This window comes from Gallinula chloropus (assembly GCF_964237585.1).
Source record: "Gallinula chloropus genome assembly, chromosome: 5".
NCBI classification, from domain to species: Eukaryota; Metazoa; Chordata; class Aves; order Gruiformes; family Rallidae; genus Gallinula; species Gallinula chloropus.
The window spans coordinates 5,444,374-5,468,003 of NC_140090.1; the positions used below are offsets into that span (position 1 = coordinate 5,444,374).

The window sequence follows — 23,630 nt, forward strand, 5'->3', positions numbered from 1 at the left end:
CTCAATATCCATATGCTGTGTTTTGCACCTGTGAGTTCATTTGTGTATAATAGTAGTGTCAGGGCTAAAAGCCTGTCATGGAACATAGAAATTGGAGTTCATGTGCTGCTGTGAGGCTTGTTCAGCTTTATGGGTAGATAACCTTATGGACTGTTTTGTCTACAGTAACACACAAAATTGGAGATCATCCTTTGGAAGGGAATTGCAGTTGTTTGGGTTGAGTTTTCTTGAGTTTTTGACTGACTATATATCATAAAAAGATAGAACTGTTTAGGATGAAAAAGACCTTAAAGATCACCAAGTCCAACCATAAACCTAAACTGCCAGGCCTGCCACTAAGCCATGTCCCTGAGCATCACATCTGCATGCCATTTAGATACCTCCAGGGATGGTGACTCCAGCACTTCCCTGTAGCACTGTCTGTGGTTGTTGTGGCCCAAGTCTAGGATCCAGCACTGAGCCTTTGAACCTCATACTGTTGGCCTTAGCCCATGGATCCAGCCCGTCCAGATCCCTGGGTAGAGCCTTCCTACCCTCAAGCAGACTGACACTCCTGCCTGACTTCATGTAGCCTGCAAAGTTACTTGGGGCTGCAGCACTTTAAGCACGGACTTAGATCAGTGCTAATCCTTGACTGGATTTGGGAAACTGCAGCTTGGATCGTTGTGTTTCTCCTCCTTGTACAAAGCACAATGAGCCAAAGCCTGTCCTTGAAAAGGGAGGTGGGTACTGGAGGTCTGATAGTGTCCACACTCTGTGTATAGAGAGGAGTGATGAGGCACTTGGCACTAAACGCTTAGGGGCTGTGATCAGCACAGGGGACTGATTTTCAAGCTGAGATGACTCAAAACCATCTTTTGATTTCTAAAGTTCTTAATTTTTTCTTCCATTTCAGTTGATTTCAGTCCTCAGCTCATCTCTTACATTCAGTCAGAAGTTACGAGGACATGCTATAGGTGTATTAATTCATTTACACACTCACAAGCCTCTGTCTGCTGCTGCTTGTATTTTTCCTTGTAAAATAGTACTTTTGTGACAATATGCTGTGTCTGTGAAGTCAGAGATTACAGCTATTTTTCTGCTGCAAACAGCACAATACTTGGCCTTCTTTCTTCTTCTTTTCGGTTGTCTACATCCTGCCAGGAGTGTTTGTTATTCTCCTTCTTTCACGGACAGCTGAATAGCTGATTTAATTGAAGGTGACTTCAAATTTATATTCATTATCAGTCTATGTGGTTGAATAAAGCATATGGATAAAAGTAGCAATGCATAGGGGTTACCTATGATCCATAAATCCTTATTAAATATGAAACTTCTTCTTTGCATATATATAAGATACCAAAGAGTAAAGATCATAAGTAATTTCCATAAATTTATCCCAGTGTTTCAAAGTTCTGATATTAAAAGTGTGCATCCAGTCTGTGTGATAGATACTTCCAAAAGCAGTTATGATACCATGGGATACCATGTCTGTTTATATTGCACTTTAGGCATTAACCTGTAACTACAGAAATTACTATGCAGTATGCAACCTCTTGGAACTTTCCAAAGAATTAATCATGGAAACATGGTCTCTTTTTCCCATTAATCTCTAGTTCTCCTATAAAAAGGAAATTCTAATGGCTATAACTTCACCCTAAACATTAAGTATCTTTAAGGTCTAGTGTATCCTGTGTATGCAGGGTTAAAAACATTACTTTAAGGTGTTGTATTTTCAAGTTTTAGAAAAGATCAGAGTCTTTAAAATCCCTGGTTATTGATGATGAACTGGACTAAAGTTAAATTAAAAACCCCCACCGCTGAGGATGACTTATCACACTTTTAAAACTGTCACGTATTTTGTTTTACTTTGCCTTCATGTGGCAGGTTGTTTCTTCTTGTGAAGAGGAATGTTAAAATCAATTCTGTGGGTTTAAATCTTAAACCTAATACTTATACCGTGTTCTGAGTCCATAGTAGGACTCCAGCAGTGCTACAGAGGCGAATTAACAGGGAGAAACAGGTCTCTCAATCTTGTGTGTGTGTTTGACCAGCACATACTGTCTTGTGCAACAGTGGGGTATATTAATTTAAACTCAGATTTGTCCAGAGAGATCCTAAAAGTTGTGTGGGTTACTTTTTCTTAAACTTTGGGCTGTTTTGGCTTAATTGAAGTAATTAATCAACTTCTTTTGGTAATACTACAAAGACCACCAGGCTACCAGATGTTCTGTAGAATGTGTGCTGCAGTCAGAACAGTAAACCCCATTTTTTGATAACTCTCTTAATTTAATCAAAATTAATCAACTCTGACTTTGGGTCAGATTCCATCCACTGTGTGTTGGTGTTTTTGCACCTGGAAAGGCACAAAATACCTTTGCCAGGGTTCCACCTCCACACACTAAGAGTTGAATTCAAAGGCCATTGAACCAGGCGAATAATTTTTTCTTCTCTCTGTGGAGAAGCGTCACCTCATGGGGACACTTAGGAGAGCAGGATGGATCTGTAAGCCACTGATGTACAACACAAACAGGAATTTTGAAGGCATCCCACAGTGTGGTATAATTGTTTCTGGTGGCTGAGGACAGCCCAGGATTAGAGCTGATAGAAAGTCTTCAAGTAAATTGGATGCAGTGATGCTAAAGGGATGTAGCACTTTTGGCTGCCTCGTCTCTTATTTAAAAATCTAACTGCTTACCTGAGGTGTTGAAAGAAAAAGCACTTGGTAAAATCTTAGCTGAGAAAGACAAAGGCAAAAACCTAAACTCAGAAGTAGCAGCTTTGATGCTTTTTTGGTAACAGTTGTTAAATGTGAGCATCTCTGAATGAATTGGCAAGAAGTGTGTGTGGGGGGTTATTTGACTAATTTAATAACTTTTTCTGGACTTTGAATTTCTGCTGAGCACCCTAGTGTGTCTCCTTTTTATGGCTGTCTCTACTGTCTCTACAACTGCCTTTTATTTGTATTTTGTAACTCACTTAGTAAACTTAGCACAGAAGGTTGCACCTTAGGTCACATTAAATTAGGGGGGGATGCTTCTAGAAGGAAATGTATGTAATGAAATAACATTCTCCATAATATTTTCGAATAAGCACTTCTGTATTGGTTATGGTAACAAAGGCTATTCGATGTAATAAGCTTGTAGTTTCTAAGTTGCATTTGGTAGTTCAGGATCTGGTTTATCATGAGCTTGAAGTGGGGCAGGTAGAGTTTTGGTTAAGCACAAATTCAAGATTGATACCATTTCAGAAGTGCATGGCAAAATGTCTCTGCTAATGCTGAGAGCAGCCTTTAATGCTTTCTCACGGTGCTTCTGTGGTGGGAATCCAGAGGTTTGGTTTGATCAGTCCTGTTATCACAAGGATTCCCTAACCTCTTCTCAGTGCCTGCTGAAATACAGGCACTTTTGTTGAAGGGATTTCAGGTAGATTTCACTGCACAGGTATTGCCAAAGCAAGCTGCAGTTTTCTTCTTGGCTTTCTCACAGGCTGGGAAAGTGAAGGGAGCCTTGACACAGTGGTATCTGTAAAGTGTGCCCACATCACAACTGGCCATCCTCATCAGCTCAACAGCTGAAGAACTCTCCATCTGGAATGAAATAGCTGTTCTGTTTTCAGCTGGTCTGCTCTTGGACACAGCCTGCCTTCTGGAGGATTGGGAAAGAAGCACTGGCCTGCCCCCATTGCCATCCCAAGCTGTGTCTAACCTCAGTGCCCCCATCAGCCTGATCCTGACCCCGGCATGGACGGAAATCACAGCTCATCACCATGGAGGTGCCCGGTGTCCCAGGCTAAATTTCCCTAGCCACACGCTGGTTGGGGTGGGATGACCCTGGCTGCCACCCCCAGAGGTCCCCCATAGCCCTGGCTCAGCTTTCTGCAGCTTAGCCTTTTGCTTCCATTTCACATTCAGCCATCTGTTTAGAGGCAGTTACACCAAGGAGAGGGTCAGGGTCAGACAGTCTGTGTCCTGAGCCGGAGTATGTTGGACTACATAGCACTACATGAACGGTGCTGCTTCCATCCTCTTTGCCATAGCAGTGCCCTGCTGTGAGTGTTTCAGACATCAAGATGGTATATTACTGTAATTGCAGCCAGTAGTTTTGACTATTTTTCCATCAACTGGCAAGGCTAGGAATTACTGTGTCTTTTGAAGGGAAGAAAAGACACCATCCATCCTTTTATATTCTTTAGCATTCTTGCAGTCATGTAAAATACACTGAGATTATTTTGCAGAAGAACACCTTTAAATTCCTTTTCTCAAAGTTCACTTGATAAGGGTGCCAGGAGTGGTGGTGGCTGTCTGTTAAAGGGAGAGGGAAGAGGAATAAACAAGATAAAAAGCTACTTGTCTTTATTTGCATTAGACATTTCAGAAAGTGCAGCAGCTGGATTGGATTCAGAGGGAAAAGGATGTGCTGCTTCAGAGGAGATGCAAGGTGCTGCCTTGTTTGGTTTCTTTTTTCATTCGTTGGAGGTGGTGGTAGGAGCTGTGGGCAGGGTGGCCCTGGGGCACGCTGTCTTCTTCCACTGAGGTTAAGTGATTGAGACCTGTTGCCTTTTAGAATGGTTTTGTAGACAAAGCAGGTCACAAGTCTTCTGTAAGACCAGGCTTTTTAGGACTCAAGTTCTTCATTTGTAAGTCAGGTTTCCTTCCAGTACGGGAACAGAAAGTACATATGAGTTTATCTTAACCACATGAATAAATTGATCACTTCTAATCTCAACCCTTCTGCTTTCATACATGGTGCATGACATTTCTCTAGAAAGCAAACCAGTGCCATACTTGTTGCAGCATATTTCTGTTTGCCCTCGTATAGGGTTCCCAAAGAATCTAGTTCAGGAAGCTTCTCCTTTCTAGTATTTTTAGTTAGAAAATACATTTAAAATTGCAGGATCTTTGTGTCCTGGAAGAATTTTGTATTAAAAGCAGGAAGCATCATATCAAAAGTAAATCCCCAAAACTTCAGCCAGGAGCATGTCATCCTAGTCCTACTGAGATTTTAATGGTAATTAAAAGAGCCATTCTTACCACTTGTGAAATTTAGAAGATGAATGTATATTCTTACATATTCTCAGTCTTGGATCTGCTTTCTGTTTTATAAGGTGTGAATACTGAAAGCCTTCTAGCAATCCTGGGCTTACATGTAAGTAATGTGAGTGCTGTCGTTTACACGCTTCACAGATCTAAGTCTTTTTAATGAATATTTTCTATTTTAGGAGAAAAGGTCTTTTTTACACCTCAGACTCTACTCACACTTGATCTAACACAATGAATAAGCCAAATAGAAATGGTAAATCAGAAAATTAGTTTGGTTTGTTTAATGTTAGGTGTCCACAAGTCCTGATGTACCTGACGTTGAGAGCTTGGTGATCTTCAGCTGCTTTATTTACGTTCTTTGAAGGCTCTGCATAGCTTAACTCATCCTGGAGGAAAGCTGGGCACTGCCAGAGGTTTTAGGTTCTGTAGTGAGTTTTATGTGCTTCTGGGAATGGGATGCTTCATGGAATGAAGTGTTTTACCTCCGAAGGTAAAGTGAAGCCAAAGTGAAAGTACAGGGAAAACCCCCAGCTGGTGGGCACGCTGTGTGGAAAGGGCCCAGAGCTGCATTGCCCCCACCTCTTGAATTCTTGCCAGCACCAGGAGGTCACACCTTGCTCATTCTCATAACTGTGGTATTCCAACCTTAACAGCTAGGGTAAGGTTTCATCATCTCTCAACTCTGTTGTTAATTTCCTTCTATATTTTACTGGAAAACACAGAAAAAACCTATTCTTTGGGAAGTGTTTTAATGCCTCTATGTTTGTGAAGCACCTACTTAACCTAGAGCATAGTAAGAAGTTCTTTCTTTTCTTTGAGTTCAAAGGGCATTTCAACCCTTATCCTTTGCTCAGGAATGTGACTTTCCTTAAAAACTGTCTGTAGCAAATGGCTTTAGTAAAATATGTGGGTTTTGTTCATCCTGGAAGCACATCGCTTGAGACGAGTATATTCATCCCATATATATTGTCATTTTTATCCCAAGTCCCTGCGTGCTGTGCTGTCAGTCAGAACTATAGCAAGTATATAATTGGTGTTGCTGCATTGGAAGGGTCAGGGAGGGAAGCAGGATGCTGGACACCATGCCTTTCTGCCTGGGGGATGCGTGAGTTTTAGGGGCCCGTGCTCTGCTCATGAAGGGCAGCATTTGCCCTGTGCTAATGGTAGTGATGTAAAAGAATACCTTCTACAGGGCAAGTCCATCATAAACTGCAGGAAAGTGGTTATTTGTTGGTGGATGGCTTCCTGACGTGTACCACAATGGTGGGAATTTTTAATTGGGTTTTTAATTTTTCAGGTTTTTAGTTGGGACAAGTTTTTGAAGTTAGGGTTTTTAGTCAGCAGGCTGTGCTAATGACTACCCATATTTGTTTTAAAAAGGTAAATTCCCCCCAGAGCTCTCCTTTGCTTTGTCCAGCTGTCTTCAAGAGACAAGATCTGCCAAAGCTGAGATTTTCCCACTTACAAAGGAGCTTTCAGCTACTGCCTGTGATTTCTGTCCTTTGTCTTGCAGTTAGTGCCTGGAAGAAGGTGAAAGCATATTGCACTCGAGCACAGTGCATCCTAGGGTATATTTCCCTTGAGGACTGTTACAAGCTGTCAGAGTTTAGCACAGACCCAAGACTCCAACACAATGCAATCAAGGAGCTTTAAGTTGTTTCCTGAAAAATTTCCAGACCTTCAGTCTCTGTGGAGCTAATCATATACTGAGTATAAATTATGATTCATCCTCTAAATGAGCTAAACCCTTCAGACCTCTAAATGTTCTTTGCAGTGTGTTAAAAATCTCAAAGACTTTATCATGTGAAATTATGTTTGTTGGCTTTTTCTTATTTTTTTTATCAGACAGAGCCCTCTCTAAGAAATAAACAAAAGAGATCCTCAAAAATCCCTGAACTTCCTCAAAAATCCCTGTAGTTAACACTTGAGAGATAAGGGGACACAGAGTGACTGCAGCCGGGATGGTGTCCCAAAGGGAGCAATCACAGCATCCTTATCCTCTCCCTCCCATCCTGCACTGTGCAATTTCAGAGCAATTTTGCTCCCTCCTGGGCTGGAGGAACAGTTTCTCTGATCCAATGCAGCCATAAATATGTATCATTTATATGTAATTTCATAAATATCTATAATTATCTAATGGCACAACAATGAATGTAAATACTGGTACCTATTACTTTTGGTATGACTCTTGATAATGATATGATATTCACCAGGCAATTGAAAATTTTATAATACTTTTTAATGTTAGCAAAGCTTAATTTCAGCATCTGTAAAAAACCCCTGTATTTTGAGAAATAATCCTCTCTGACCCTATTGATTTCCTTTTTAATTTTGCTAATCATTTGTGGATGACTTTAGTTCTCCTAAATACAGCAATGATAATGTACTAAAACCCTACAAAATAGACTAATACATTGAGTGTTACCCTTAGCTTTAAAATGGAAATACAATATAAAACTTTCTTTTACCTTATTGTCAATATAAAAATAGCTGTAAGTGATTTTTTGTGTATTTTTTAGGTCCTGAGGAAGCAGATTTCAAGTGCCCCCCAAATTATGTTACCTGCATCGGTACGAACAAATGCATTCACTTGTCCCAGCTCTGCAATGGTGTGTATGACTGTTCTGATGGGTATGATGAAGGAGTACACTGCCGGGGTAAGTAAATTTACTGAGGAAAAATACTTGAACATGAAGTTTTCTGCTTTTTTTTTTTCCCCTCTTCTTGAGTTCAAAGAAAACCAGACCTTTCTTTTTCTTGGGAATACTTGTAAAACAAAAAAAGGTGGATCGATATTTTAATGTGTGTTTCCAGTTAATTTAAAAAAAAAATGTTTTGTGTGAACCAAATGCAAGCAAAAAGCCCACAGAGGTTTTCATACTTTAATGATTACTAACCTTGTGTGATGGAAATAGTTATACCAAAGGAAGGACAAGGAAGCCCTTTCTTGGGGAGCAAAGGTTGGAGCACACTGTTTGCCAGAATTGTTTCCTTGCAACTTTTGTTTAAACAAAAATGCCAAAGAAAACCACTGAAAAATACATCAAATTTGCTACAAGTGTTATTTTAAGAGGAAGACTTGTTTTGGGGGGGATTTTTGTCCTGTACTTCTGTTCTGTTTAAGCGTGTAGGTACCAAGTTCTGGCAGTGAGAAGTCTCTCAGAGAAATTGGTGGAGGTCAACTTTTTTAGTATCTCAGCTCTGCTACTCAGGTGGTTTATTAAGCTCTGCCTTGGGCATAGGCATAAGGCTGCCATATTAAGCCCAAATCATGGATGCCATGGGTCATGAACATGTCAGTTATTTTCCATCAGTAAATTTCACTGCTAGTCAAATGATTGTTGATGATCCTCAATAGATATCATGTTCAAAACCAGAATCTCAGGGACAGGTCCTGGGGCTGCTTCTACAATCCAATGTGACAATCTACAGTTAAAGATACAATTAATAGCATAGTTCAGAAAGTTAAATTAGAATTTTAAAAGTTCATGCGAGCAGATTTTTAGAACTGTCAGAGTAAAATCTAAGCCCTCACCAAAAATAAGCCATATAAAAAAAAATTAAAATAAAATAAGAAAAAAATGCCAGCTGGAATTAATCAATGTAATACTGCTGACTTCACACAACTACAAAAAGTTATTTTTATATAGCCAGGTGGGGATACAGACTGTCATAAAATACATGGCAACTCATTCACAGTGATAGGAATCATTTCATTTCTTGAAGGCTCTACTTTTGTATAGTCCTTCTTTAGTGGGCATTACCCAAAATGAACTTGTGTCAGCATATGGTTTTTGGTCCCAGCTTCCAAGAAAACACCCAAAGTTAAGCTGGCCAAAGCAGCGTTTTGCCCATACTGAAGCTTTCTGAAGTTGCAGATGAGTGTTTCTCTGAGAACAGTATTGATCCATATTGTAAGGTTCATGTTGAATACCACTCCTCTCTTTATTATCATGTATGGATATGAAAACTTCACAATGGAAAAATTATTATCTGCTCTAATAAATTATTATGGAATTTAGTAATATATACTAAACAAACACTTGGTCCAAATCACACAGAACACACAGATAATGAAGATCTTTTTCTACTGTATTTTATTAAGATGTTAAATTTGTCTCCTGATACCTGCTCTAGAAAATGCTTAGCTGCTCATTAATTGTGTTTTTTGTAGCAATTATGTATTTTCACTTGCTTTTTAGAGGTAGTTTTTCAAATTATTCTTGCATGTATTTTTATCAACAAAGCCAAAGAATATTGAAAACAGCAACTTCACATTAACTTTAGCTTATGGTCATGCAGTTTGATACTAACAGCTTCCACTCATATGTGGCATAATGATACATTCCTGTGCATGAGAAATTTGGTATGAATGCGTTGCAGTTGTAATTATTGTCTCAGTACCTACCAGAACAATTCATGGGTAACTGCAGAGTAATTCTGTTGACTTTCTGAGTCCTGAATATTCACGTTGTGTGCTTAAAACATCTGTGTGGCCATGAGTGGCAACGTTGCTTCAGAAACCTATCAAATAGTTAGCATTTTCTTGGTATTGGTAACAAAGATGGCATTCCTTGTATGCTCCTCTTTGATAAACGTTGCTCATATTGATCAAGAAGATAATAGCAATATTAAATATTTAATTACAAACAACTCAGATGGTCACGGAGCTGACTGTGTTACAATAATCTATGGCTAGGAACACTGATAGTACTGTGTCAATAAGTCATGGTCTGTGCACCAGGAAAATAAGTTATGATACAAAGTAGGTGGTGTGTGACCATGGTACAGACCATATCAGTGGACAGGTCACGACTCCACAGGGGTGAAAGCTTCTAATAATGCTCTAAAACTAATGGAGCATAAGTATTCAGTAACGGGAACTATTCTCATTTCTTTCTCTAAATTTAACATTCATATGTTAATTTGTTATATTCTGATCTTTGAGAAATATATTCAGGCCTTCACCTTTCCCTGGCAAGTATAAATATGGTCATATCTGCAGTGTGAAATGGTAATGTATGTGGATTTTCAAGGAAATAGTAGTAAATACAATGACATTCCCGAGTCATCTTCTTTTATTTCAGGCACATATGCATTTTTGCTGGTGAATGTAATGCATAAATTCAGGAGGGGTTGTGGCAATGTGAAATAAAAAATGTTTTATTATGTATGGTTGTTTCACATTATGTGTTTCAGTGTCCTTCAGAGGAGAAAGGGGTGCGTCGTTCACTGCAACTGAAACTCGTAGCGTATAATAGTGATGAGACACCTGTTTGGTCATTTTGGATTCTGTGCTATTTTTTGACTAAAGAATGCTTTAGAGGTGCTGAACAAGCAAGGGATCGAAGTATATGCTAACCTGTCCTATGCTGCATAGGCTGGGGCTCTTCAGCTTTCTGAACTCCCCTTCAGTTTTCATAATTTCACGGTATTCCTGAATGGGGGTAGTTGGTGCCCATCAGCTTTTGGGAGACTTGGTAGGTCTCAGAGAAAATTTACCAATGCTGAACCTAGACCCAACCTGGAGTAGTTTTGGTAGAAGACTGATCCAGAGCCTCTCTGGAGAATTAAGCTTGTTTCCATAACAGTTCTTCAGGTTTCTTTTGAGAAAAGAACTTTAGTTACATTTTCAGCCACTTTTAAAGCTCAGCCATGCAATGAGCTGAGAAGTTTTCTGCCACAGGGGAGTTGCTGAATTATGGCAAGCTGAGCTTTTTAAATGACACTCCTTCCTTCCCCATGGGTCATCCCAGTCCCATATCTGTGAGCCCATGATGAGCTCACCAGGCCAATCACCGATATGGGGTTGGGGGGTTGGGTCTGGCTGTGGTCAGTTAAAGCAGGTGTCATGTGGCTGTGACTTGTTCTGGGCTCTACAGGCTTTAAATGTGTGGCCTTTTGAAGGTTAAAAATACTTTTTCCCCCCCTCCTTTTCTTTTTTCTCTTTTTTCCTTTTTTTCTTTCTGGTTTTAGGAACAGCTTAGACAAACATCCATCATGGATTAGATGAAGTAACCTGGCCTTGAGTAGCTAAAGGATTAGCTATGTCCTTAAGATAATTTCTAGAGAATTACAATCATATTCTCATGAATCTTAGGAAAGATTTTTTATAGGGCTGCAGAGGTGATCTGAAGAGTTTTATAAATCAGTACTTTATGTGTATATATATATATATGGCAAAAAATTGAAGGTGATATGCCAAAATGAGTTTTTAGTCTGTCTCTGAGTTACAGCTATAGAAAACTAGGACTTTTACTAGGGATAAGTTCTTATTAATAGCTGCAGGAATAGTTATGTTACAATTCTGAATATTCCAGAGAGAGAATACTAAAAGAATACTGAAAAAAAAAATGCTAGTGCAAATACTCTGCATGTCTTTGGTTTATGCCAGTTCATCATAAGATGGAATGTTTTCTTGCATAATTATCAAGAAGCAGAACTGACATGGACATAAGAGGCCCATGTAAGAGCCAGTCAAGGCATCAATTACGTGCTGGTGCTCTGACTTTAAAGCTGAAGTATAGTTTGCATTACACTGCAGTATATATTACATGTCTGTGGACTGTGTTGGGTTGTGCAGAGGGAATACTGCAGCAAGTTTATCCATCCAGCTGACAAGACAAAATAATAACAACATTAATAGTCTGCATGTACTCTTTTCCAGTGGGCACATTAGTGATGGTGTACGTTGGGATCTCATTAAATAGTCGTCTGTCACAGCCTTGACATGGATTATGCTCTGTGCTTCTTTGGTTTGAGGATAGACAACCCAGTGCTTTGGGAGGGGAAAGCAGGAATGCTTAGGGATTCCCAGGAAGTCTGTATTCATGCTATAGTCCTGAAGTGCAAAGGAGGGAGCAGGTTTTTGAAGACACTTTTCATTCTAGTCACAGCTACTATTGGTAATCTGGCCAGTGTCCCATCTCTGTGACATGAAGGAGATGCTGGACCAGAGCTCAGAGGAGCTCAGGACATTGCTCTTCCTGGCTCTGAATCACAGCAGCTCCCCACTGAGGTCAGAGTTGCATGAAAAATGTGACTGTATCTTTTCCCAGCTGAAATACTGGGTATTCAGATTGCTTATACCATCTCATATTGAAATGAATCATAATAGAAGACTGCAACATCCATTAAAGCCCCTTGCTATTTGGTGAGTCACCAAACATAAAGTAATTTCTTCCATATCTGCTTGTCTGTCTGCCTAGCACCGTTGACAAGATGAGCCTGGGTGTCCAGGAGAATCCACATTACCTTCAGAAGAATAAATATCTTATGAGAGTAACCTCAGATTTTTGTTTGATGTATTTGCTAGATGTAACCAAAAATATTTTAAAGTTAATTAAGTCTGTGAAAATGCAGGAGACATCACAGAACTTACTTGAAAAATATATATATTTAAAAGTAAAATGGAAAGTTTTATTGATCTGATCTCATAGAAATCTTCCAAGTCTTTGGATTATTTGAATCTTTGTCACCCATGATCTGAAGCCGTAATTTCTAGTCAATTAAATATATAAAGGAAAACTCTGGGTCTTAGTATTAAAAAAAAGCCCCACAAAACACATATGAAAGATGTGTCAAAATAATAGTTATGTTTGTAGCAGCCTATAATCAGAGTATTATTTTTCTATTTAGGCTTTTGAATGAATTGTTTTCAGAAGAACAAGAGAAATGCTGCTTTTAATGAATTGTGGTTTTGTTCTGACACTTCTACAGATGGGACACTGGGAAATATAAAGTAGCATTTACCAGTGGAGAAAACACAAATTTCAAAATTATAAGGCAATTTTAGGCCTTTCAAAATTCTAAAACTAAAAATTGTGAAGCTATGTTTACGTCCCAGTCTTTCTTTTTATTTCTTCTTTATTTTATTGTTTTTCTTTCTCATGATCTTGTGTAGCAAGGTAACAAAGGAAATCCAAAAATACTTCAGAATTATAAATATTCACACCTTTTTCATATGAGACTCTTCTTGGAAGCAGCTCAGACCTGCAAAACCAATCCCTGTAAACTCGTTTGGTTTATTCTGACAAGATTCAAATCAGTCATCCTCTAAGGCTGCGACGGACGAAATGCCACATCAGATTACTGAACCCTTGGACCCCTCAGGAAATCTCACAGTGCTCCTGATGTACCTGTGGGGCTGCTGAAACCATCAGGTAACACTGAAAATTGTTCCCTCTGTGACCGCCCTGCATTCTGCTTCGAGCTTTTTACTTGTGGTTATGAGGCAGGAAGGAGAAAAGGGCGTAGGCACCGAAATAAGACCATCAGAGGTATTTTTGCTTTGGAACTGAACTGCTAGTAAATAACTATGTTTGTCTGGGGAAAGGCTTATTTTGCCTTTTTTTTTTTTGGGGGGGGGAGGGTTTATTGTATCTCTATCTCATTTCACCATCCAAATATCCAATTTCTTGTATATTACTCTCTCTCCCATCTTTTTGCCTTAATAGAGCATGATGTGGCTCGTTGAAATTAGCCAAGGTCATTTAGTCTATTCTGCTGTCAGGAGTGAGAAGTCAGGGGCTTGGTGATTTAATAACTTTCTATCACAAAATCCAATTGCAGCGAAGCAAATTAAAGGTGGCTGGCAGGGGGATAGAGCGGTGGAAGATGTTTGAGTGATGTGATTTCATCCCACCTTTTATGGGCTGTTGCTAAAGGGATTGTTTTAGGCCGGAATGCACAAATGAACACTGTTGTTAAGTTATCAGCAGCTTTTGAGTGGCAAATTAAGTGCAGAATTTAAATGTTTGACCGTAGATGATGATAATGTGTGATAACAGATCATTATGTAGTGTATAGTTTCTAGAGAGGGTTGTGATCCTGTCCATTGAATGAGTGATGTATGTCTTCTCTGCTCCCAATCAATATTTCCAGTTCAAGTTGCAATATTCATTTTGGTGAGACAAGACATTGGGTAATGTTCCTTCCTGGCAAAATCAAGTGCTGGTCAGTTATGGCCTCCCTGGGTACAAGTGCTGATTAGTTTCCCTATTTACCTCGAGTATTTTAAATACATATACATCCTTCAAGGGCACAGAAAACATGTTTGCTGTAGGAAACGCAGTGTTGAATCGCTGTACCATGGAGTTCTTTTTAATCTTCCTTATGAGATAGAGGATTAATTATTATAACTCCAATATTTCAGTTTTTCTATCATCCTGTTGCCCAATAAAATGCCCAGAGTTTAGCAGACATGCTAATATGTCACACTGTAAAGATGATCCTGGCAGGTAAGAGAGCCAGTTAGTCATGGTGATAGCTAAGAGGCTCATGTTCAGAGCTCCACAACCCTGATGAAAGCAGCTACAGTCAGTATCGTAGGGGGATGCCATGGGATGATCTGAGAAGGCTTCGTTCTGCTTTCCAGGGATTGGGGTTAAATGGTATTACTTGTTGCCCACTGTTGCTTTTTGAGGCCGTTCCTTGTTGAGAAAAGAAGACAAACATTTAAACTCTTTACCATGAGCATCCAATTTTCAGTTATATTCCACAATATTTTATTATCTTTCTGTTGATTAGTGTGTATTGTTATCTGATTATTGTTCCCCGTTACAGCTAATAAAACTCTTTAGGGAATTGAGTAAGAAATATAAGATGTTTTTTGTACAAATAAATTCCAAAGTACTTTTATGAAGATAAATATTGTGGGTATAATCTCTGTAGCAGGAGATCCAGATATATTCACATGGCAAAAAAAAACCCTGACACTCAGAAACTCGCCCTGCAAGCAGGAATTGGCACTGCTGCCTGGCTCTCATTAGTTCACATCACAGAATATATCTTAACTGCATTTTCAATATATAGGTGTCAGAGACAGCTTTTCAGTGCAGAGAGACTCGAGCCTGACACCGAGTGCTTACGAAACACTGGTAACCTTGAGGCGTAGGGAGAACGATGGCACCAGGTTTATCTTCAGCTGTTGTCACCAGTATCCAGGGTGTGGAGGACAACTCTGTTTACTGAAATCTTATGTAGTAAAAGTAATGCTTTTTTCAGTTTCCCTTTTGAGTGTTTTGTCTCTTTTCAGAGTATACAGGAACCTTTCAATTTAGACCTGTAGGAAGAAATAAATTACTATTTCTTACATTACCTAATAGTAAAATTATATCTGGTGAGGACAAATGCATTTGAGGTACTTGTGCATGAATGAAACACATGATTATTGAATTTCCATGGCTTCTTATTCTAGTGACATTGTTTGCATGTTCATTGCACCTATCAACAGTTTTAAAATAATTGGGCAACCTGTTGTTTGAAGTGGGAGAAGAAAATTAAATAAAAGGCACATGGGCTGAAATAACATGGCCTTGGTTCTCCTAAAGTCAACCTGAATTTACAGAGTGGTATTAAATTGAAGACAGAATAGAATTTTAAAAAAAGGGAGCAAATTCTGAGCTAGCATCACCAAACTTCTCTGAAGTGCAGTTGGGAGTTTTCTGCCCCAGGAGACCTCAGTCCAGCTAAATTATGAGACTGGGTTTTAAGCTTTCACTCACTTCCTGAGGGGATTTGTCTTCCCACCTCCTTCTCTAGAAACTACAACTGGTCTACATGGGAGGTGCTTTTGCTTCTCACAGCCCTCTTCTCTGTGGAATAAACAGTTAAACATTTATTAGAGCAAATACTTGAAGCTCCAGGAGTGTTCATTGTAATTCTCAGGGCACAGCATAAATTCTGGTCTCTCCCTTGTTCTCATCTCGACAATTATTTGTGTATTGTTAACTAAACTGAGTAAATTCTGGGAGTTAGCGTAGGTGTAGACCCACCTGGAATACATATGCCCCTGCACAACATCTACCTGCCTGGCCACATGTATACAGCATGCACTTTATTCTGCCTTTTCACATTGTGCAGTTTATAGCTGAAAAAGAGAACTCACACATTTTTCTTCTAGACACAGGCTTTAATTTCCTTCCACATCCCACTTCTTGCATTGTACAATTGCTGCTCATGAGGCAGTATCATCAAAAAGTCTAAGTCATTTTTGAATCATGTAATGTAGTTTAAAAATTAAAAGTTACCATCATTTCTTAGACTATGATAAACAAGTCAAGATGTCACCAGCAGCCTTAAGTGAGATTGATAATATTCAGCAGCGTGAGGAAGTTCGCTTTGACACTTTGAGAAATAACTCTTGGTCTTCCTCTCAGCGGCAGGAACACGCACAGAGCATACAAAACCTGATGTAAAGGATTCATTATATCCTCTCTGGGAGATTTCAGTCACCTTTTCTCCACAAATACCTGTGTGAAGAAAGCTTAATACGGTCTTTAACTCATAGGAGTAATGCCTATAATTCCAGTTGTCTGTGAAACATGGAGAATAAAACACTGTGAGATGAAATGGAAAGAGTTAAAGATTGCAGGAGAAAGAAAACAAGATGTGGTACCATGGGAATGTACGGACAGTAAATGGCAAGTAAGAAGCATTGCTGGAAGCAATCAAGTAAGAACAAAACCTGGGAAAATACAGAGACCAGTCAATAAAAAGGTTCAGTATAACCCTTTATATGAGGGCTAGTAAAGCAGACCAATTTTAAGTCAGTGCTCTGTTTGGAAATACGTGCATTGAAGGGTAGGAATGTGTTCCCACTGCACTGACTCATACAAGGAAACGAGAGTTTGCCAGGAGACTCCGTAGCTCAAGAATATTTCTCTCCTGTGAAAACAGGTGTATTGAAAGCATTGTTGCTGTGCATCAGTCTGTAGGGCTCCTCATCATTTCCTTGTGGTAGTTATATCGCTGTCCCTCTGTGTCTAAAGTTGTTGGTCCTGGTACTTCAGAGCATCATAGATCTTACCACTATTGTTCTGTACCCTGACTGTCTTTCCACTCTGCGAGATAGCACACAACATCTGTTTTAAATGGTCAGGAGTTACAATTTGTCATTGTGTTCTTACAGATTTTGAACTGGAGAAACTACAGACTTTAATACTATCTACTACCAACTCCCACTCCCTGAAATTTGAACACTGCTGAAAGTCGCCTGAAACGGTGCAGATGATATAAACCAAAACTGATAAACACTCCAGTACTGTTCACTAAATACATGTAATAGAACTGTAATGCCTGTGAATCAGATATCATTTATATTTTAGGCCAACAGCAGAATAGACAGATTGATAATTTCTGATAACATTGCTTTTTAAACCCAACACATTATGCCAAAGAAATAGATACCTAATTTACTGTTCTCTGTGCAGATAATGTCTCTTCAAGTTAAGTTCATTAACAACTTCTTCAAGCGTGAAGACACTTGATTAAAAAAAAGTTAAAATTAGCAGTGTGCAGGAATTGTTAAAAAAAGTAGAAAGTATTATTTAGGATGAGACCTGAATCCTAGAGGAATTAATGGCAGCATTCCTATTATTTTACACCCTGGGCTAGGTTTATCCAGACCAAAGCACGCACTCGGTTTTTGTGAGTCACTTGTATTCAAGTGCACTTAAGTATGCGAAAGGATTTAGAAATTCTAAGAGAATGTTACATCTGGAGAAGGATGAGCCATATTTAATTTTCAGGAAGTGGCCATGAACTTTCCACATTCTGTGGAAAACAAGAATGTTTTCTGGTATGCAACTGTTGAATAATGCTGTAGTTGGATCTGCCTCTCTCTGTGGGATATTATGTGGTAGAACATGTTCTGTTAATCAAACTTTCTGACACTGTATTTGGCATCTTTCTAAAATATTTTTTGTCTATCCAGTTATTCTTAAAATCCATTTACATGTAGCAAAGTATTAAAAATGCTGTTTGGAAGATAAGATATCTTATACCGTGGGATGGATTAACGGAATAATGGACCATTGTCAGCCTTCCCATTTTCTCAAAGGAAGTGACAACGATTAAGATTAAGAAAGAGGAGGAATTAAAAACAGGCTGGATTATGATTCCAAAAATAGGTTTATCCGTTGCACAGTGACACATTTCTGACCCTTCTTGATGCAGCTTGGTTCCCTGCTCGTGTGAGGTTCCCAGAGCCAGATCAGGCAGAGAGAAATTGTCTGTGCTTTTAAAGAAAAGACTCGTTTATAGTAAATTAAGCCCCAAACATCTCTCTTCACCCTGCTAGAGAAGGTCAGAATCCTCACTCATGAAGAACTGTACACGGTCTCTTAAACAAATACACTCTTTAATTACCATCAGGCGATTCAGCACAATTTGTTCTGTCTAAGGTTCTTTCCACTTTCTAACAGTCTTGCATATTTGATAGCCTCTTCCAGAATTATGCATAAGATGTAGGAACTGCCACTTGTTTAATTGACTTCTTCCCTCTTTTAATGATGGGCATGTCCTAGAAGTTTGCCAGAAGTAAATCCAGTTACATGTGGGAGAGGCAGCTCTTTGTGTCAGTTACGTATGCTTGCCATACAACTGTAAAGGTGATGGGATGCCAGCCAAAGCCTGCTCAGCCCCAAAAGATCATACTGGGATAGGGGCCTTGGATCTGTGACCTGTGTACTTTTGTCAGCAGGACTGGGAGTCTGGAACACACTTTGTCCATTCAGAAACTGTTCCTTGCACTTTCAGGGTTTTATTTCCCCACTTTTAGGGTAAAGCTCTGGTACTTGAAGAAACAATCCCAATCTCTTTATTAACTTTAACATGATAATAAGGTACCACCACGACGTGCTGCCTCAGTTTTATTCTAAGATGATTTCAGCAACTGTCCCAAAGTACTCACTTGTGTCCTGGACTGGTTGCATCATCATCACTTTCATCATAATTTCTTTAGTTGCATGCTTTGTTATTGACTCTTAATAATTCATTTATTAAAAACAAACATCTTCATTTAATGTGCATTCAGATCTTGATTTACTTGCAAAAGTAAATTCTTGAACAAAACTAAAACCAATATAAAGTCATCTTTTATATTGTATTTACAGATATTTATGGTAGAACATCCCAGGCTGGGGTCCAGGCACTATTTGAGAGAGGGACATGGTCTCACAGATTAAAAAAAAGAATAGTTCTGAATTCTGAGGTGGCAAAACTTTCAGTTGTCTTTTAGAAAATTTGATCTTTTTTACTTCAAGGAAAGACAATGGAGTGATAGAAGAATGGCAGGAAACAATTATATGCATGTAATTTTTTGGTTCTACAGGGAAGCCATGAATGTAGTTTTAAATTCTCAAGCTGATGGCTTTGTAGTGACATCAAGAGGATCAAACAGGACAGGAATAAATTCTGTTTGGCAGATTATGTAAAACATGCACAGTTGTATAGTTGCATAAAAGCAAAACTTCTCAGACATCCTAAGAACTACCATTTAAGGTACATGGTAATTAAAAATACTTTTGTGAAGTGCAACTGTTCTGCTTTCTGCCATCAATGAGACTCATAATTTATGTTTTAAAAAAAAAAAAAAGGTAAATCAGAATTACTCACAAATTTAAGTGGACACAGTGCAGGGGCCACACTTCTGCTTTCTGGTCAACTTGACTGTCCTGTGGTGTTTAAAAAGGCAAAGCATGGTAATAGCTTTTCAGGAAAAGCCAGGCTTGCTTCCTGCCCTTAACGTGGGAGCTGGGTGTTTGGAGTTTTAGAGAAGGGAAGAAAGTGTGAACCCAAACCCAATCTCACGTTGGTCATAATGTCTGGTATTTGAGGAAAGTATAAAACACAGTGATCTTCAAACTGTAATTTCCCCCCTCCTGAGCTTAATGGAAAAATGCTTTAAATAGCAACATACCTTTTAGTGATGTGAGGTGGATTACTGTTCAGATGAAGGAGAATGGGGATCATGTTTGCTTCCTCTCCTACTGGAAAGGTTACTGGTTCCTACATGTGTGTCCCATTTGGGTTTACAAAGGAGAACTAGATGAAAGAGAGAAAAATGCCCTTACATGATCCCCACAGAAATTCCAGCTTTTTGGTATTTGAAATTTTTTTTGTTTTGAAGCCTACCTGTATGTACCAGGCTTCTTGATAGTGTCTTAAAACTGTTGTAAAGACATGAATCATTCCAGTGCTAAACTATTAAACTTGCAGAATGTGAGAATTAGCAAACAGTTCCTGTTGAGTGCAGAGATCTGCAGTCTTGTGATTTCCATACCTCAAAAAATCCATGCATTACAGTTAATTAAAAATACCAAAAAACCATTCAGCCTGTCCAGGAAATTTTCCCATCCAGGAAATTTTCCCTTCCTGATGCCAAAGGGGTCTGCAGCTGGGAGAAGCCATTTACAGAATCCCTCAGATTTTCTAAGACTCACCACGAAGTCAGAAAGAACCCTTGCTGCATGCCCAAGGGTATTTATGATACATCTGCTACATACCTAAGGCTGTACAGAAATCATATGCAGGCTCCCAGCATGCAGCAGGAGAGAGAAACTGAGTCTAATGTAAATTCACAGAGCTGCCCAGCAACTGCAGATCAGTCTGTTGGTCTTAAAACCACTATCCAAGTTCACCAAAGGATCCATCCAGCAGGATCTCTGGTATATGGATGGTAAATGAAAGTAGAAATTGCTGTTGGCTCATGTTAGGAGGAGTTACAATCATCTTCCATGTAAAAACCGATCTGAGTGAAATACAATTCCTGTTAGCAGACACATCTGCAGGCCTTTGCTTCTGACTTCAGCTGTGAAAATGCTTCTCACATCTTTCTTTTCCCCGTAATGAAGGCACAGCTGTGCTTTCAGGGACTTGAGAAGGAGTGTGATCGGGAGTTCTAGACTTCCAAAATAGTTTATCTGCCTTCAAACAGAGCTTTTATTACCAACTAATTCACAGTGAGATTTTCTGTTGTCTCATGTTTGGGGCAGTTTTGGTGATAGAAGCGTGGAAAAGCTGTTGCAGTTTAGTAAATCTCTGCATCTTCTGGAATTTGGTGTTTTAAGTTGATTTTGAGGTGCGGATGAACAAGTCACGGGCTCCATAAAAGCTGAAAAAAAATCACTTCAGATAAAAAATATTGTTTGTTTCTTTTGCTTGGTTCTGTTGTTGGGGTTTGTGGGTGTTTTTTGTGGTTTTGTTTGTTTGGTTTGGTTTTTTTGGAAGGTTTTTTCCATTTGTTGTTGACTGACACAAATTTTACTGCATTTGACTTTCCTTTACTGCCTCGTGTGGGACACACTTTTGGGACTAACTGGGTAATTGCTGCATGTGAGAAATCTAAACAAGAAAACAAGAGCAACTTCTAACTATGCTTGTTCTCTCCCACCTTGTACACATACCAGCTGGAGTGTTCTCATAGTCCTACCCAATTCCTGAATGTGGGCAATGGTGAGTAGGTGGCCACAGACCTACAAACTTTCCCTTCCCAGCTCTCCTCCTTGGCAGTGGTGTTTGCTTCATGGAGAGGTGGACTCCGCTCACCCATCCCTTGCTGGTTTTTTGCAGAGAAGTTACTGGGCTGTAATACGTGTTGTATCCTGAATTTCTGCCCAAGAGCTTTCCTCCCTGTATGAAAGGATTATTAACGCAGACGAGAAGTCTATTTGGGCTACATAACATATATCAGACATTTCTAAGGAGCTGACAAGGCCGATGTTCAGCACCGTGTCCTCTGCTGGCAAGTAGCTTGGAAGTGTTGATTCTAGTGTATTGAGATTGTATTTCTTGCTTTAGGCTTAACTGAGACCGTTTTCTACTGTAAACTGACCCGTGTTGTAGAAAATGTAGTTTTAATTTTAAAATCATTGCCTCTCACTCTGGGAAGTCCTGCCATACTGAACATGTGCCCATAACTAAAGCTTGCTTATTTGTAACACCAGCATTTAGGAAACTATAATAAGAACAAACTTTAGCATTAGTAATAAACTGATTATTAGGATTTTATAGATTCTACTGCAGTTATAAAGTATGTATTTCTAAAGACCTGATCGTTTCTGGTCTCAGTGCTAGTAGATTCTGGTGGAGTTGATGGTGGGGATGCAGGTGCTGGTCTGAAGCACAGCCCAAGCACTTCCTCATTTTATTGCTGCCTTTGTGGAGGAAGACACTTGTGTCTCAGTATTAAAAATGACATTTTTTGGGGGGAAAAAAGATATGTGTGGGAGAACATTGATTTTGTTCTTTCTTAGTAGACACTAACCTAGGGAGTTTTTAACTTAAAAAAAAAATGGTCTAAATGGTTTTAAATTCTGCTGTATAAAGACAATGGAAATGTTAGTAAATATTTGTAAAATCAAAGGTGAATTTTAGAAATAATTTTATATTAGCTTTTTAGTAAAGCATCACAGAAACTCTGCCCTTTTAATATGAAGAATATAGGCTTTTTTGTTTGTTTTGTTTTTCTCATGCTGATGCCTTTTCAGAAGAGAGTTGCAGAAACCTCCAATAAATCCATGCGGTACACAGCGATGTTTGCTTTAGAGAAAGGTCAGACAATATATTACAGAATTACAATTCAGAATTTCATCATAATAAATTTTATTCATTGTGATAAAGATTGAAAATAATAACTGGAAATTAAGATCTCATATACCATGAAGTATTTTAAGAATTTGAAGGTTCCCTGCATTTGGATCAGATCTGCAGTATTCTCATGGTAACTCTTCCGTGCTACTTGCAAAGGAGAGTTAATTGAAGAACTTGGGAAAACATAAGAGTTCATAGAATCACAGAATATGTTAGGTTGGAAGGGACCTTCAGAGGCCATCTAGTCCAACCCCCTGCAGTAAGCAGGGACATCTTCACTGGATCAGGTTGCTCAGAGCTCCATCAAGCCTGACCTTGAATGTCTCCAGGGATGGGGTCTCCACCACCTCTCTGAGCAACCTGTGCCAGTGATCTACCACCCTCATATTGAAGAATATTTCCTTATATCCAATCTAATCTCCCCTTTTCTAGTGTAACACTGTCACCACATATCCTATTGCTATAGGCCCTCATGAACAGTTCTTTCCCAGCTTTCTTACAGGCACCTTTCAGGTACTGGAAGGTTGCTATATAAGGTCACCACAGAGCCTTCTGTTTTCCAGGCTGAACAAGCCCAACTCTCTCAGCCTGTCTTCATAGGAGAGGTGCCCCAGCCCTTTGATCTTTTTGGTAAGAGTTGATCAAGTACTTCCTGGCTGTGGTGGTGCTGAGATGCAGGAGACCGCTGGGTCCAGGCAGGAAGATGCCCAAGGGAGGGGGAGAGAATCAAGGTACCCACAATCACAGAGTTCACATGGGGAATTGTTATTCTTCCTGGGGTGTTCCCTGGATGGACCAGTCAGTGGGCAGGAATCACCACTAACACCAGTGTTTGAGTATGACTGGTAGGAGCCTCTGAAAGCTCATCTACTGTTACCTGGAATAATGGCTGTGACACTTCAAAGAAGCTTACCAATTCTTTTTACCTCAGTCCATAAATGCTGTTTTTAAAGAGGTATGTGTCACCAGCTGCAGCGTAATTTACGTTTAGAATGTAGTGCTAAAACTTCTGTAGTCTCCTCAGAGAGTCATCTAAAGATGGATGTTTTCAGGGAAAAAAAGAGATCGGTAATCCAAACTACTGCGGGATAAAGCTTTTATTACTGTTTTGAAGTTAATTAGAATTCATAATATCCACTCATATTTCTTGTCAAAAATGTTTTAGGAAATAGTTTGTGTTAAAAATTGTGGGTACCCGATATCCTTAAGAAAATCAAGAGATGTATTGGCATTCTGG

General features: G+C 39.2%; 1 protein-coding gene across 1 annotated transcript in view; it reads left to right on the plus strand.

Moving 5' to 3' along the window:
* Positions 1–23,630, plus strand: part of LRP1B (LDL receptor related protein 1B) — a gene marked incomplete at both ends in the record, with an annotated part of 709,648 nt that overhangs the window by 268,806 nt on the left and 417,212 nt on the right. The window contains one exon of the mRNA XM_084264363.1: positions 7,540–7,677. Within this exon, the coding sequence (XP_084120489.1) occupies positions 7,540–7,677 (138 nt within the window). The remainder of the gene's footprint in view (positions 1–7,539; positions 7,678–23,630) is intronic.